The sequence below is a fragment of the Trachurus japonicus genome, chromosome 20 (assembly GCF_045865225.1).
Source record: "Trachurus japonicus isolate A0001 chromosome 20, Traja_1.0".
Lineage (NCBI taxonomy): Eukaryota > Metazoa > Chordata > Actinopteri > Carangiformes > Carangidae > Trachurus > Trachurus japonicus.
The window spans coordinates 7,980,910-7,993,502 of NC_140926.1; the positions used below are offsets into that span (position 1 = coordinate 7,980,910).

The 12,593-nt window shown below is 40.9% G+C and overlaps 2 protein-coding genes across 2 annotated transcripts in view; one reads left to right on the forward strand and one right to left on the reverse strand.

Annotated features, from left to right (window-relative positions):
• Window positions 1-12,593, forward strand: part of LOC146966348 (histone H2B-like) — a 141,504-nt gene that overhangs the window by 47,763 nt on the left and 81,148 nt on the right. The gene's annotated exons all lie outside the window — the stretch shown is intronic.
• Window positions 1-12,593, reverse strand: part of LOC146966360 (DNA-dependent protein kinase catalytic subunit-like) — a 54,448-nt gene that overhangs the window by 8,045 nt on the left and 33,810 nt on the right. Inside the window, exons 65-75 of the mRNA XM_085763415.1 lie at window positions 12,013-12,201; window positions 11,695-11,919; window positions 10,518-10,626; window positions 9,930-10,032; window positions 9,676-9,838; window positions 9,407-9,581; window positions 2,801-2,994; window positions 1,924-2,110; window positions 1,015-1,169; window positions 239-450; window positions 74-161 (exon numbers count right to left, since the gene is read on the reverse strand). Of these exons, the coding sequence (XP_085619541.1) occupies window positions 74-161; window positions 239-450; window positions 1,015-1,169; window positions 1,924-2,110; window positions 2,801-2,994; window positions 9,407-9,581; window positions 9,676-9,838; window positions 9,930-10,032; window positions 10,518-10,626; window positions 11,695-11,919; window positions 12,013-12,201 (1,800 nt within the window). The remainder of the gene's footprint in view (window positions 1-73; window positions 162-238; window positions 451-1,014; window positions 1,170-1,923; window positions 2,111-2,800; window positions 2,995-9,406; window positions 9,582-9,675; window positions 9,839-9,929; window positions 10,033-10,517; window positions 10,627-11,694; window positions 11,920-12,012; window positions 12,202-12,593) is intronic.

Here is a 12,593-nt window from a genome sequence, read left to right on the forward strand (position 1 = left end):
CGAGTGAAAACGATCAGAGACAAAGGACGAAGACGAAGCGGAGGAGGATGAGTGTGTGGACGGAGGCGGTTACCTTAAAGATCATTTCAGGGTTCGTGAGCTGCTGCAGAGCATCAACAAACGTCTTCACAGCTCCTCCTTTGTCCAGCATGCTCTTCAGCCTGTTCGCACACAAAACAATATTCAGTACACCTTCATTTTCATTCCTTAAATACAAAACACCAGGAAGTTTTTTTACCTGTCGACGAACTCCCGGTGCTGGTGTCCTCTGGCCGAGTCCTCGAACTGGTAACTCTCGCTGCTGATGGTGAGCGCGTACACCAGAGCCTGAGGGTAACACTCGGCGATCTGCCGGATGCAGTGCTGCACCGACACGGCTTCAGGCTTGTCCAACATGGCGACCATTTGGCTGATCCAGCCAATCAGCATCCAGCAGGGGACTGACATCATCTAAACACAGAGGGCGGCACGATCAAATCAAAACATCCCACGTCCAAAGCCTGAAAAATGCTATTTTTTTTACTTCCTTTCTTGAAAACTTGATAAACTTTGTTCATATAGTATACTTTTCTAGGTTTCTAGGCATGAGACTCTGCTCTTGTTTTGGTGTTTTATGGTTTGTTTTTATTCATTGTTTCTATTTGCTTTTAAAAACAATAAAACAATGGAACCATTATTCTACTGTCTATTCCTGTTTTATTGCTTTTAATTGTTTTATGTCTCTGTTGTTTTGTCTATGATGTACAGCACTTTGTTTTCAGCTGTGGTTGTTTTTAAAGTGTTACATAAATAAAATTGAGTTGAGTTTGTTACCCAGAAACTGGGGTGTTAGGGGGTGAGATGTTGTGGAGGGATGGGGCTCCTTCTTTCTGCCTTTTTTCAAACAATTTGAAAATATGAGGACTGTTTTATGTCTTTTATTTGTCTCTGTGGACATATTGTAAAGTTCATGCTCAATAAAACATAATGTAAAAAACAAAACTTTGTTCATATAATTAGCGTTAGCACACTGACCTCTTTTGTCATGATGTCCAGAGTCTCCGACGGGTACAGCTCAATGATCTGGAGCAGACGTGGGAAGCGGAGTCGAGCTTCCTCCGAGTTCATCCTCAGAGCCTTCAACGTGTTCTCCACCACATGAGCCGGCAGCGACAGCAGCTCCGGAAACTCTGAGGCAACACAGAGAGAAAACACAGGAACTGAGCAGATGCTGAAGAAACTTCAGGTTGTAATTTATTTAGAGAGACTAAAGGAGAACAGTCCAGAAAACAAAGTAATAGAGATCAAACCATGTCTTTAATGTCTGTGTGTGTGAGGCCACTGTGGTCAGTGTTACAGTTTCTATGGAATTATTGGATTTGCATTGATTTATTCCTCCAACAGCCAGATGTTTCCCATTATTCAATTTGTTTGATTTTTTAGTCTTTGCAAAATAATCTTAAATGTAGATAAACAAAATGATATCTCTTTAAAGGGATAGTTCAACATTTTGGCAAATTGGCCCATTGCCATAATCCCTATGGTTTTAGCAGTAGGTCTGTTACCTTTAATTGTCGGTGCAAGCTATTTTTAGAACGGCGGAGCAGAGCCGCAAGCTGCTCAGAGCTACGCTACGGAGGCTCATGGGATTTCTTGCTTTCCCTCATCAAACTCATCAAATACACAATCCAACAACTCCAAAACGTTCTGGTGGACAAGTTGTGACCTATCACTATCCCTTTAATTATTTTTCGATCAAATAAATGAACAATTTATGAATGGAAAATGATATTAATCAAAAGTAATTATTTGTTATTAATCTGATGTCATAGAATCAATAGAATTAATTAAAAATGTACAAAAAAAATACAAATTTTCAGAATGCATTTGTGTGTAAAGTGCTCAGTCCTGGTGCACATTTGGTGACTAGTGTGTTTTATTCACCGGTGTCGCTCTGCTGCTCCTCCTCCTCTCGTAGTAGTTTGTCACAGAAGTTAGCCAGAGCCATGAAGGTGTCGGTGACGCTGCTGTCCACGCAGTCCTGACTGTACGACTGCAGCTCCTCGTCCGCCTTCCTCCTCGCCTCACGCAGCAGCGCCAGCGCTCGGAGCTGCAGCCCCAGCTCCACCTTCTGCGGGACAAACAGGCTTCAGGCTTAATCTGGACATTTTTAAAAGCAAACTGAAGACCTACGTTTTTAGCCTTGCTTTTAACTGACTCATACTATTTCTATTATTCTGAAACATGCATTTAAATTTAATTTATCTTATTTCCTTATTTATTTGTTTACTATTATTATCTTTTTTATTCTATTTTAATTCACCCATTCTTTTCTCTATTTTATCCCACTACATCTGCTTATTTTTACCTAGTGTCTTTCTGGTCTTCTCTTTTTATCTATTTTACCTCATTTTATATAGTATCTCTCTTATCCTCTCATTTTATCTATCTTATTTCATTTTACCTAGTGTCCTTCTCGTCCTCTCAATTTTATTTATTTTACTTCATTTTATTTAGTGTTTTCCCCACTGCAAATGAGTGAGTATTAGATAGCGTTTCCCCGATAAAATCCAATGTTCTAAAATTATTGTGTGAATGTGTATGTGTTTGCGAATCTATGTATGTCTCCCTAACATGTTTCCCTATGTCTCCCAATATGTGTCCCCTATATTGCTTGTTTTTAACATGTAAAGCACTTTGAGCTGCCATGGGCATGAAAAGTGCTATACAAATAAAGCCTGATTGATTGATTGATTCAGTGACCAAAACATCTGGATTCATCTCGTTAAAACGACCACAGCTAAAATATAATATTGAGTACCTTTGGATCTTCTCTGGTCCCAGCGGCTCCTGAAAGCATCACGACCCTGTCTGCTTTGTCAGCTTCAACGGTTCCCAGCACCGAGGGGCTTCTGCTCACAGCGGCGGCCAGGATGTGGAAGGACGTTCCCTGGAGAACCTTCTGATCCCTGAACACTTTGGCCGTGGCCGTCTCACAGTCGGCCTGAAGGTCCTCTGCACAGAGAAGATGAGACGAGTCACTGTCACGTCCTTTTTTTAAAAATTATTTTACCACTACAAACCTACAAATAAACAATAACTACTGATTCCTGTTCACATTCATTGTGATCTATATAGAAATAAAAAGAATCTATACAATGTAATTATCTCACCAAAGCCATGAGATGAAGTCTCCACTATAGCATTATAGAGGAAGTTTAGTATTTTTCTTATGAAGAGTCAATAGACATTGTATAATACCGGTATATTAAAGCAGTACTAAAGAACTTTCAGTTTTGGTTGAGTTTGGCGGTGCCTGTGGACCAAAGCGGTAGTGTTTTGCCTGAAGGAAGACTCCATTTCCCATGAACACAAGCGTGAAGCCCTGTAAATATCCTGCATTAAAATTAACAGAAGACATCAAAACTAAGTTTCTGTTTCCAGTGGATCATTTCAAAGTGAAAACACAAACATAATCCATTGCTAAAGTGTCGTTTTGCCTGTTCCCTCCTTGTTGTGACTCGCAATGTGAAAGTGAAACTTAAGTGAGAGCAGGGTTCCTACCATGCTCCTCAAAGCTGCTTAGTGCCAGAGAAAGAGATACAGACCCCCTCAGGCCATGACAGAGGTGTCATTCAACCTGTTGTAAGTCGATGTATCATCACAAAAGTTATGAAAATATTTTATGAAGGTTGAAAAGTTCCTTAGTGTTGGTTTAAAATTACACTATCTATCTATCTTTTTATTGTTCTTACTCACCTGCCCAGGATGGAAAGAAGCTAGTAAGCTAAATCCGGTACAAAGCATCTTCTCTCATCTCGAGACTAATGTTATTTTGTAGGCTACATTGTACCTGATAAAAATAAACTTATAATTATTATTACACAGTGGAAACATTTCTAATAGGGAACAGCAATTATATGATTGAATATTACAATGACAATACGGGAAAATGCAAAATCCAAATGACAGAAGCTGCTCTTTTTGATAAAGTTTAGTGGTTTTTGTGGTTTCATGTTCTTATTCAGATTGACAGCTGGTGGTGGTATCACAGCAACAAACACAAAGAATAATAATAACTAGAAAATTTCCTCTCGGGAAATTTTGAATGGGCCACGGGAGCTACTGCGGGTTGTGCCATCTCTGTCAACATGGGAATCAAACCCACGATCTTAAGGTCAAGACAGAGCTGATCAGACAGACACATGATCATCTTTCTATAAGCACTGATATGGAGGAGCTGTAACCACATTAGGTTAACTGTGTGTGTGTGTGTGTAGGTGTGTGTGTGTGTGTGTGTGTGTGTGTGTGTGTGTGTGACTGTAATCACATGAAGCTGGCTCTAGAGTCTGTGTGTGTGTGTGTGTGACTGACTTGACACATAGTTAGTTAGTAGCTGCATCCTGTGTCAGTCTGATTTAGCTGTGTCTGTGTTTATAAACATTTAAACGAGCGCCAGGTGGATTGTTTATGAAGTTTTAACGAGCTCTGGCCTGAGGATCAAAGAGGTTACCACGGCGATAGGGGCCCCCGCAGGCTGAGGCAGACAGAAACGTGGAGAAAAACAGCCATTTTCTGCCTCTAAACCGGCCTCACAATTAGGCTTAGCATGACAAAACGGTAACTCCTATCAGAACAAAACACAGATCAACGTTGCTCTAAGGACTTAATGAAAATTTCGGTACGATTTGGTGTTTCTACAGTAAATATTTTGGCGACGCTGGCAGTTTTAAAACATCAGGCCGTTCTGCTCCTCTCAGAAAATATTTGTATTGGACTCAATGAGGAGCAGAGACAGACGTGGCCGCACTCAGAGGCTGATTCTGTAAGTTCTGTAAGTCTCTCTGATATTTTGAGCACATGACATGAGAGATAACAAGTTTGTCTTACAAATTCTGAAAAAATTATGTCTGTAGAGTGTAAATTGTGGCCGTGGTCACAGTTTATCCAGAAAAAATACAGAATGTTTCTTCACTCTCTCCCACTCTAACCGATGATGTCACGCACTCTGACACGAACATTCTATGCAATACACACCCATTATAAACTCATAATTTCTCCAAAAATGATCATGGTCATTGATCAGGGATTGATCAAAAACTATATGACCTATCAAAACGTGGAGTAATGCGACAATACACAAGACTTGTGTCTACTGTTTAAAGTTTAAATGGAGTCTCTAGGTGAAAGTATGCCTGAGCAGTAGACTTTTGTTAAACTCCAATGATTGGTCTTTTTCGCTCTTTTTTTTTCGCCCGTCCCATTGACTTACATGCAAAATTTTTGCGCAGTTTTTCGCGACTACGTCGCGAAAAATTCGTAAACTGTTGAGAAAAGTAATAGCACAGCGATCCCGATCAGGACGCACGTTTTGATATATAATTTGTCCTGCAACTCTTCGAGTTGCAGGACTAGTAGCGCATCGAAAATCGGCCGGAAGTGGAAAAATAATAACTAGAAAAAGATAGCATTTCCTGCAGAAAATGCGTGTGAATGCTGAAAGCAGCTGAACGCTGTTGCTGAAGCAATGCTGAATGAGCTGAAGAAATTGTTGAATCAATGCTAAATTAGTTGACGAAACTGCTAAAGCAATGTTGAAAAGACTAATGCTAGAGTAGAGTAGAGAGTAGATGAATACTTTATTCATCCCTAGGAGGGAAAAAGCTGAAACATATAACTTGTAGTGTGAGATGAATGCCTTTTTAAAGGAAAAAAGCAGTAGAAATGCTAAAGGGAGAAGAAAACATTGAAATTCTGCATGTTTAAATGTAATGGTTAAATAGTTGAAATCTGTAGCTAACCTGACAGGAAGGACAACTGATGAACCAGCACTAACATAGCTGAAGCAATGGCTGAGAATATATTTAAAAGTAGAAGATGTGAGACTTTGTATGAAATGGCTGGAAATTACTTGAATTGACCCTTTGTTGGCCTTCTGATTGGTCTGCTGTTCCACCAATCAGAGCGCTTCTCCCCATGTCACGTGTTGCGCAACATTCTAAGGTTGGACAACCCTGGAATGAAACCCTATGAAACGAGATAGGTAGACAGCAAGTTTTTCGGCAAAAACTACTTTATAATTTTTCAATATGGTTAAAATGTGCCTGGGGTTCCTGCAATAGCAACTCACGATATCTGGAACGTATTCCTGGAGTCATTTTTATCCCATTCCCCAAACCCAAGACATCAATAAACATACTTAGCCTATGTAGGCTACTGTATATACTTTAACCTTCTGTTATGTATTTAGTTGAGCTTAATAATAGGGTTTGGGGGTGGTCCACTAGGGGGAGCTGTAGGCATAGGTCAGGGGTTAATTGCATAGGTTTGTTTGTTGTTGTGCAGTCCTCATGAGAAGTGAGCCTGTTTTTCCCTGGCTGTACTGAAGTGCTATTGAAGCTCATTCATTCTCCAGTCCACTCTCTGGTCGTGTTCATAGACAGAGAAGATCTAATACCTTCATAATTATCTAGCAAACGTAACATTACCGCTGCTAATGTCTTTTGAACTTTGTGAAGTTTTACGAGGAAAAACGGGAGATCGGCGGAGATTAAGCGTTAGCTTGTAGCTAACGTTAGCTAGCGTCGTTAGCTACTAGCTAGTGAGTGACCAAAACAATAGTTTTTCCCCATTTTTCGGAAAAGTCAGGTAATGCCCGTTCAATCGCTATTGAGCCACGTCTGTCCTCTATCATGGACACTATTTTTCTGATGTATAAGTTAATTCAAATTTTCCTTACAAACAATTTAAATCTGCCTAATTTTCAATGGTTTCCAATGGGAGTTAACCCTTCCGTGACCATTGTTTGTCCAACCTAGCAACAGTAACCGTGGGGGGCGGGGCCTTGACAAAGGGTCAATTGTCAAAGAAGAGTTTGAAAAATTCCTGAATTAGGAAAAAAGTTAATGCCTACTGAAATACATTGTAAACTGACAGCAGAAGAACATTGTTGAAGAATATAGATCATTAGCATTAGCTGAGGAGTAGAACATGTAAACAGCGGGTTTAATGGTGTGAAATGGTTGAGAAGAGCCTCAGTAGTTTAGGATATGTGTAAAACAATGTGTTCAACATGACCAAAATGGGGAAATGTGTATTTTCAGTTTAAATAGCTAAAGAACAAAATTAACAGCAACGAGTCCATTAACTACAACAGGAAGGTAGAGAGGTACATACAAAACAGTCAGACAACTGTAGGAAAAGTGTGTGTGTGTGTGTGTGTGTGTGTGTGTGTGTGTGTGTGTGTGTGTGTGTGTGTGTGTGTGTGTGTGTGTGTGTGTGTGTGTGTGTGTGTGTGTGTGTGTGTGTGTGTATGTGAGAGAGTGAGGAAGATATACAAAAGTGTGTGTGTGTGTGTGAGTGAGGAAGATATACAAAAAGTTCTGACCTGACAACTGTATGAAATGTGTGTGTGTTGGACGTGTGTGTCTGTTTGTGTATGGTTAGTGTGTGTCCATTTGTGTGTGTGTTTGTTGTGTGTGCATGTGTGTCTGTTTGTGTGTAATTGTGTAAATTGTGTATGTGTTTGGTAAGTGGTTGTATGTTTGTTGGGTGTGTGTGTGTGTGTGTTTGTGTGTGTGTGTGGTAGTTAGTGTGTGTCCATTTGTGTGTGTGTGTTGGATGTGTATGCATGGTGAGTGTGTGTCCATTTGTGTGTGTGTGTGTGTGTGTGTGTGTGTTGGATGTGTGTGTATGGTGAGTGTGTGTCCATTTGTGTGTGTGTGTGTATGTGTTTGGTAAGTGGTTGTATGTTTGTTTGTTGGGTGTGTGTGTGTGTGTGTGTGTGTGTGTGTGTGTGTGTGTGTGTGTGTTTGTGTGTGTGTGTGTGGTAGTTAGTGTGTGTCCATTTGTGTGTGTGTGTGTTGGATGTGTGTGTATGGTGAGTGTGTGTCCATTTGTGTGTGTGTGTGTGTGTCCATTTGTGTGTGTGTGTGTGTGTGTGTGTGTGTTGGATGTGTGTGTATGGTGTGTGTGTGTGTGTGTGTGTGTAATAGTTAGTGTGTGTCCATTTGTGTGTGTGTGTTGGATGTGTATGCATGGTGAGTGTGTGTCCATTTGTGTGTGTGTGTGTGTGTGTGTTGGATGTGTGTGTATGGTGAGTGTGTGTCCATTTGTGTGTGTGTGTGTGTGTGTTGGATGTGTGTGTGTGTGTGTGTGTGGTAGTTAGTGTGTGTCCATTTGTGTGTGTGTGTGTTTGTGTGTGTATGACCGACAGACAGTCAAACAGAGAGAATGTGTGTGCGTTGCCATGGTGACGTTGCCATGGTGAGGTTACCATGGTGAGGTTGCCATGTTGAGGTTACCATGTAACTGGTGGCTGGTGGCTTTAAGGTATGGTGGCTGCTTTAACCATAGGCTTTAACTGCTCTGTGACACCCTCAAACAGATCTAATGTACGACAAATCTGTACTTAGTACGAGCAAAAGGTTTACATTTTCCGAACCATAAGACCTTGCTGAACGCGTCCGTGTCACTTTGGTGTTTCTAGAGTAAAAATTGTTGATTGTGTCGCAGGTTGGAAACTTTGGGACGTTTAGAAAATCAGCGACTACTTTTGAATGGGAGTCAATGAGAGGAGAGAGGGAAATGGCTGCACTCGGAGGCTCCCAGTTTAAATTGTGTTTGTCTCTCTGGTTTTTTGAGCACATGAAGAGATCGAGGATGAGCTTGTCTACAAGCATGCCCGAAATTATGTGTGTAGAGTGTAATCTGTGGCCGTGCTGGCAGGATAGAGAGAAAAATGTGAGAGGATTTTTAGACCCTCTGTCACTCTACCAACTGCCAACGTCCGAACATTCCGTCCCATTGACTTTCATGTTAAATCTGAATTTTGTCAGAAATTTTAATGATTTTAAAACTATACATATATCTGAAACTGTTGAAGATATCAATAAGCTGAGATATAGCTGAATAGTTGAAAGGTTTGTGAACAGTTTAAAAGTTGAATGAAGTCTGTAGCTGAAAGTATGCTGAAGCTATTAGAGGCTGAATGAAGCAGAAGATTTGAAGAGTTTGAAGACTGTTTCAATTCATTTCCTATGAGAGAAAAATTGCAGAAAAAGTTAAATATTTTAAAAAGTATAAATAGTATGAAAGAGAAAAATAATAGCAATATTGTCCTGAAAAAGCTGCACGTTTTGATATATGAATTGTTGAAATAGCACAAAGTATGAAGGAGCAGAAAACTGCTGAAAAAGGGTGAAAGAAGTAAGAATAATAATAAGTATAAAGATTTGAATAACAATAGTGTGAATGCTTCCAGCATTCACACTAATAAGAAGAAAAAATCCACACAATAACAGTAGTGCCCGGGCTTCGCCCGGGCACTGGTCCCTGCAGCTATTTCATAGCTGTTGGGACCAGTGCCCGGTGCGATTGCCCGCGGCCCTAATAAGAAGAAGCAGTTGTGGATGTTTCCTGCTCTTACCGAGGAGCGGGACGATCTTCAACATGGCGCTGATCTGCTCCACGGGGCCGAGGCTCTGGCTGCGTTTGTGGCTGTAGCGGCTGAAACTGTGGACCCACTTCATCAACCAGCCTCTGTTGGTTTTGGCTTCTCTGTGCAGCTCCTTCAGCAGCTTCGTCGCAACCGGGAAGTTATTCTGAAACAGAAATAATCAGTTTAAAGTTTATAAGGAGGTTTAACACATGTGGACAACATTGAAGTATCTAATCTCCACCCAGATGTTTCTTCACCTGCGTCCGGGCGCTGTCGGCCATTTGTAGCTTCATGTTGAACTTGCAGTCGTTCACTAACGCGTCGATGTCGCCCGCTGGATCCTCTGAGCCGTCCACCTCCATGCTGTCAGCGGGGGCGTGGCCTCGGAGCTTGTCTCTGATCTTGTCTAAGAAAAAGCATCTGAACCGGAGACAACACATTTGAGGCTTTTTATTTGACTTTTTCATCTTAAATATTCATAAAAAAAGATTAAAAACGACTTTTTCTTTACCGAGACGTGATGATGTCGTCCCAAACTTTCACTGGATCCACCTGAGCATCTGGATACCGCTCGGTCCACAGTCTGATGCGACGCTTGAGGGCACTCACAGACACTGATGAATAATAAAAACATTTTAGTTTAGTTTATTTATTTATTTCATTCATTTATCGAGCATAAAAACAAAAAAATAAAACTCGTTAAAAAAAAAGACAATACTGTAACTCTTAAATGAAAGGGGGCAGAAAGAAGCAAACTTATATTGTCTACCCCTTGTTACAAAGAATTAATTCACAAATTAGATAATATACATCCGAGTAAAGAAGAAATGGAAAACAAGAAGAAAAACATCAACAAAAAACAACGTCTACAACAAAAAGTGGCATAAAATAAGTTGAAGTAACGGCTGCAGCCCAGCCATCACATGCGCACATATACACATAAATACATAAACACCATTATCTGTATATAAACCCATATAAACAGACGCACATTTTCACACATACATGTACATTACATTTAATAGATGCAACAATCAAACCCTTCAGGGAAGAGAGGAAACGACTTCACTCAAATATCTGGTAACAAATATCTACGCACCGTCTCCTTTAATGAACAGCAGGAAGTCCTGGATCTCAGTCAAAGCCTGCACCGACTGCAGGATGGTCAGCCGACTTTGAGTGAGCAGCGTATCCACACTGGAGTAACTCTGGAAGAAGGAAAGACGTATTTATCACCAGTGGTGGACAGTAACGGAGTACATTTACTTGAGTACTGTACTGAAGTACATATCCAGAGGATTTGTACTTTACCTGAGTATTAGATTTCTTTGGTACTTAATTACTCTTACTTGAATACATTTCCAAGACAAATATTTTTACTTTTACTCGAGTTAACTTCTAGGAAGGCTGAAATGTACTCGTTACTTTCAGGTCTGCTCTTTTTTTTCTTTCTAAAATACTATTGGACACAAGCTGTGTTTGTCAAAGAAGGAAACCTATCACAGTGCACGCTCTTCACTGGGATCTACGTATTTGTTTTTATAGGTGTTTCTGCAGACTTTATATAACATGGTGGTTCTAAAAGCAGCACATCAGTGCAGGTGGTTTCAAAGAGTTAAAGCAGAAGTAAGCGATCCGGTCGTTTTGGCTAATGCTGCGTTCCAGGCAGGCTTTTGAAATCGTAAATTACAGCTTCAAGTCACAACTTACGACTTTGTAGCGTTTCAGGCAACCCACTCGTGTTTTTCTGACCTGTTTTACCGGTGAAAGTCACTATAACGGCCACTCGTAACTTCCGACTGGTGAACTCGTACCAGATCAAACTGGTATGACTTCACGGTCGGAAAAATACGAGTTTCCTTGAACGCACCATAACAGTCCTCGTCCCTACGTTGCCACATTCACGCGCATCCCTTGGCTGCACACACAGCCCTGCATGCCGTTCTCTCTCCTCATTGGATAAAAACTGTAGGATACGATAAATGTTTTCTCTTCGGCTCAGAGCAGAGCAGAGTGACTGAGAGACCCGTGTTTCAGACCAAACACTCTATGTAAGTGATTGCTGTCGGAAGATATAACTATTTAAGACTTATATTAACACAAATATATCACTTACTTCTGCTTTAATTCTCAGAAACAAGAGTTAAAAGGTCCTTAAATTCATTTAGAAAAAATGTATTCATTGATGTGAAAAATAAGAAATTTACTCTTACTTTTACTTAACCCTTCAAGAACCGATTATTAATGATGTGCGATTGTGATGTGTGGCGTCAGACCTCGATGAAGAGCTGCATGGCGGAGTTGGCATAGTATTTGGCGCTGTCGTAGTTCTCCTGCAGGATGTAGAGCAGGCTCAGCTCCTGGCTGTAGTGACTCTCCAGCAGCTTCTTCCGCTCCTCCACCCTCATGGCTTTGTCGATGAAGCTGAGCAGCGTCTGGTCGCTCTGGCCCTGCTGCAGCTGCTTCAGCATGCTGCGGATCATGTGCTGCAGGTACATCTCCTGGGGAATCACACAAAAATACAACAACAACTCACGTTAACAAAGCAGCACAACTTTTCGCTGAGACTTCCTGGATTGTGAGTCGTCCGCGACCTGGTAGAGCGGCTCCGACCACATCTTCTCGAGGTCGGGCGGCGTGTTTTCATCGATGTACACGGTGGAGCAGTACTGAAGAGACTTCCACTCTGTCAGGTGACTGTAGGCCTCCATCGCTGCTGTTTCCCAGAAGTCCTTCTCAGCGTCTGTGGGTTCACCGTCGCTCCAGTCCTCGGAGTTCAGGGCCTGACAGGAAGGACGACAGTTTACTCTCAGGTTAGATGACTAATTCTAAACTTACAAAAAATGCACGATTGATAAGAAGTAGAAGTAGAAGTAAGATAAGAAGTATGATTTTGTATATGTCTACCAACTTATTTTTTATCTTTTTGCTCTTATATTCTAGTCTATAGTAGATACTCATCTTATGACAATGAAATATCATTGCAATGCTAGATGTGCTGCGTTCTTTTTTCTTCTTACATCAGAAGACTTTGAAACGATTTGGAAAAGACTCTTGGAAAAGCTTACTCTCAGACTGAGGTTTTACAAAGACTGTGAATCTCGCAAGGTCACTATTTACTAGATTACAACTAGATTCTTTTAGCATTTTTTCCCCATTATGCTCTGTCATGATA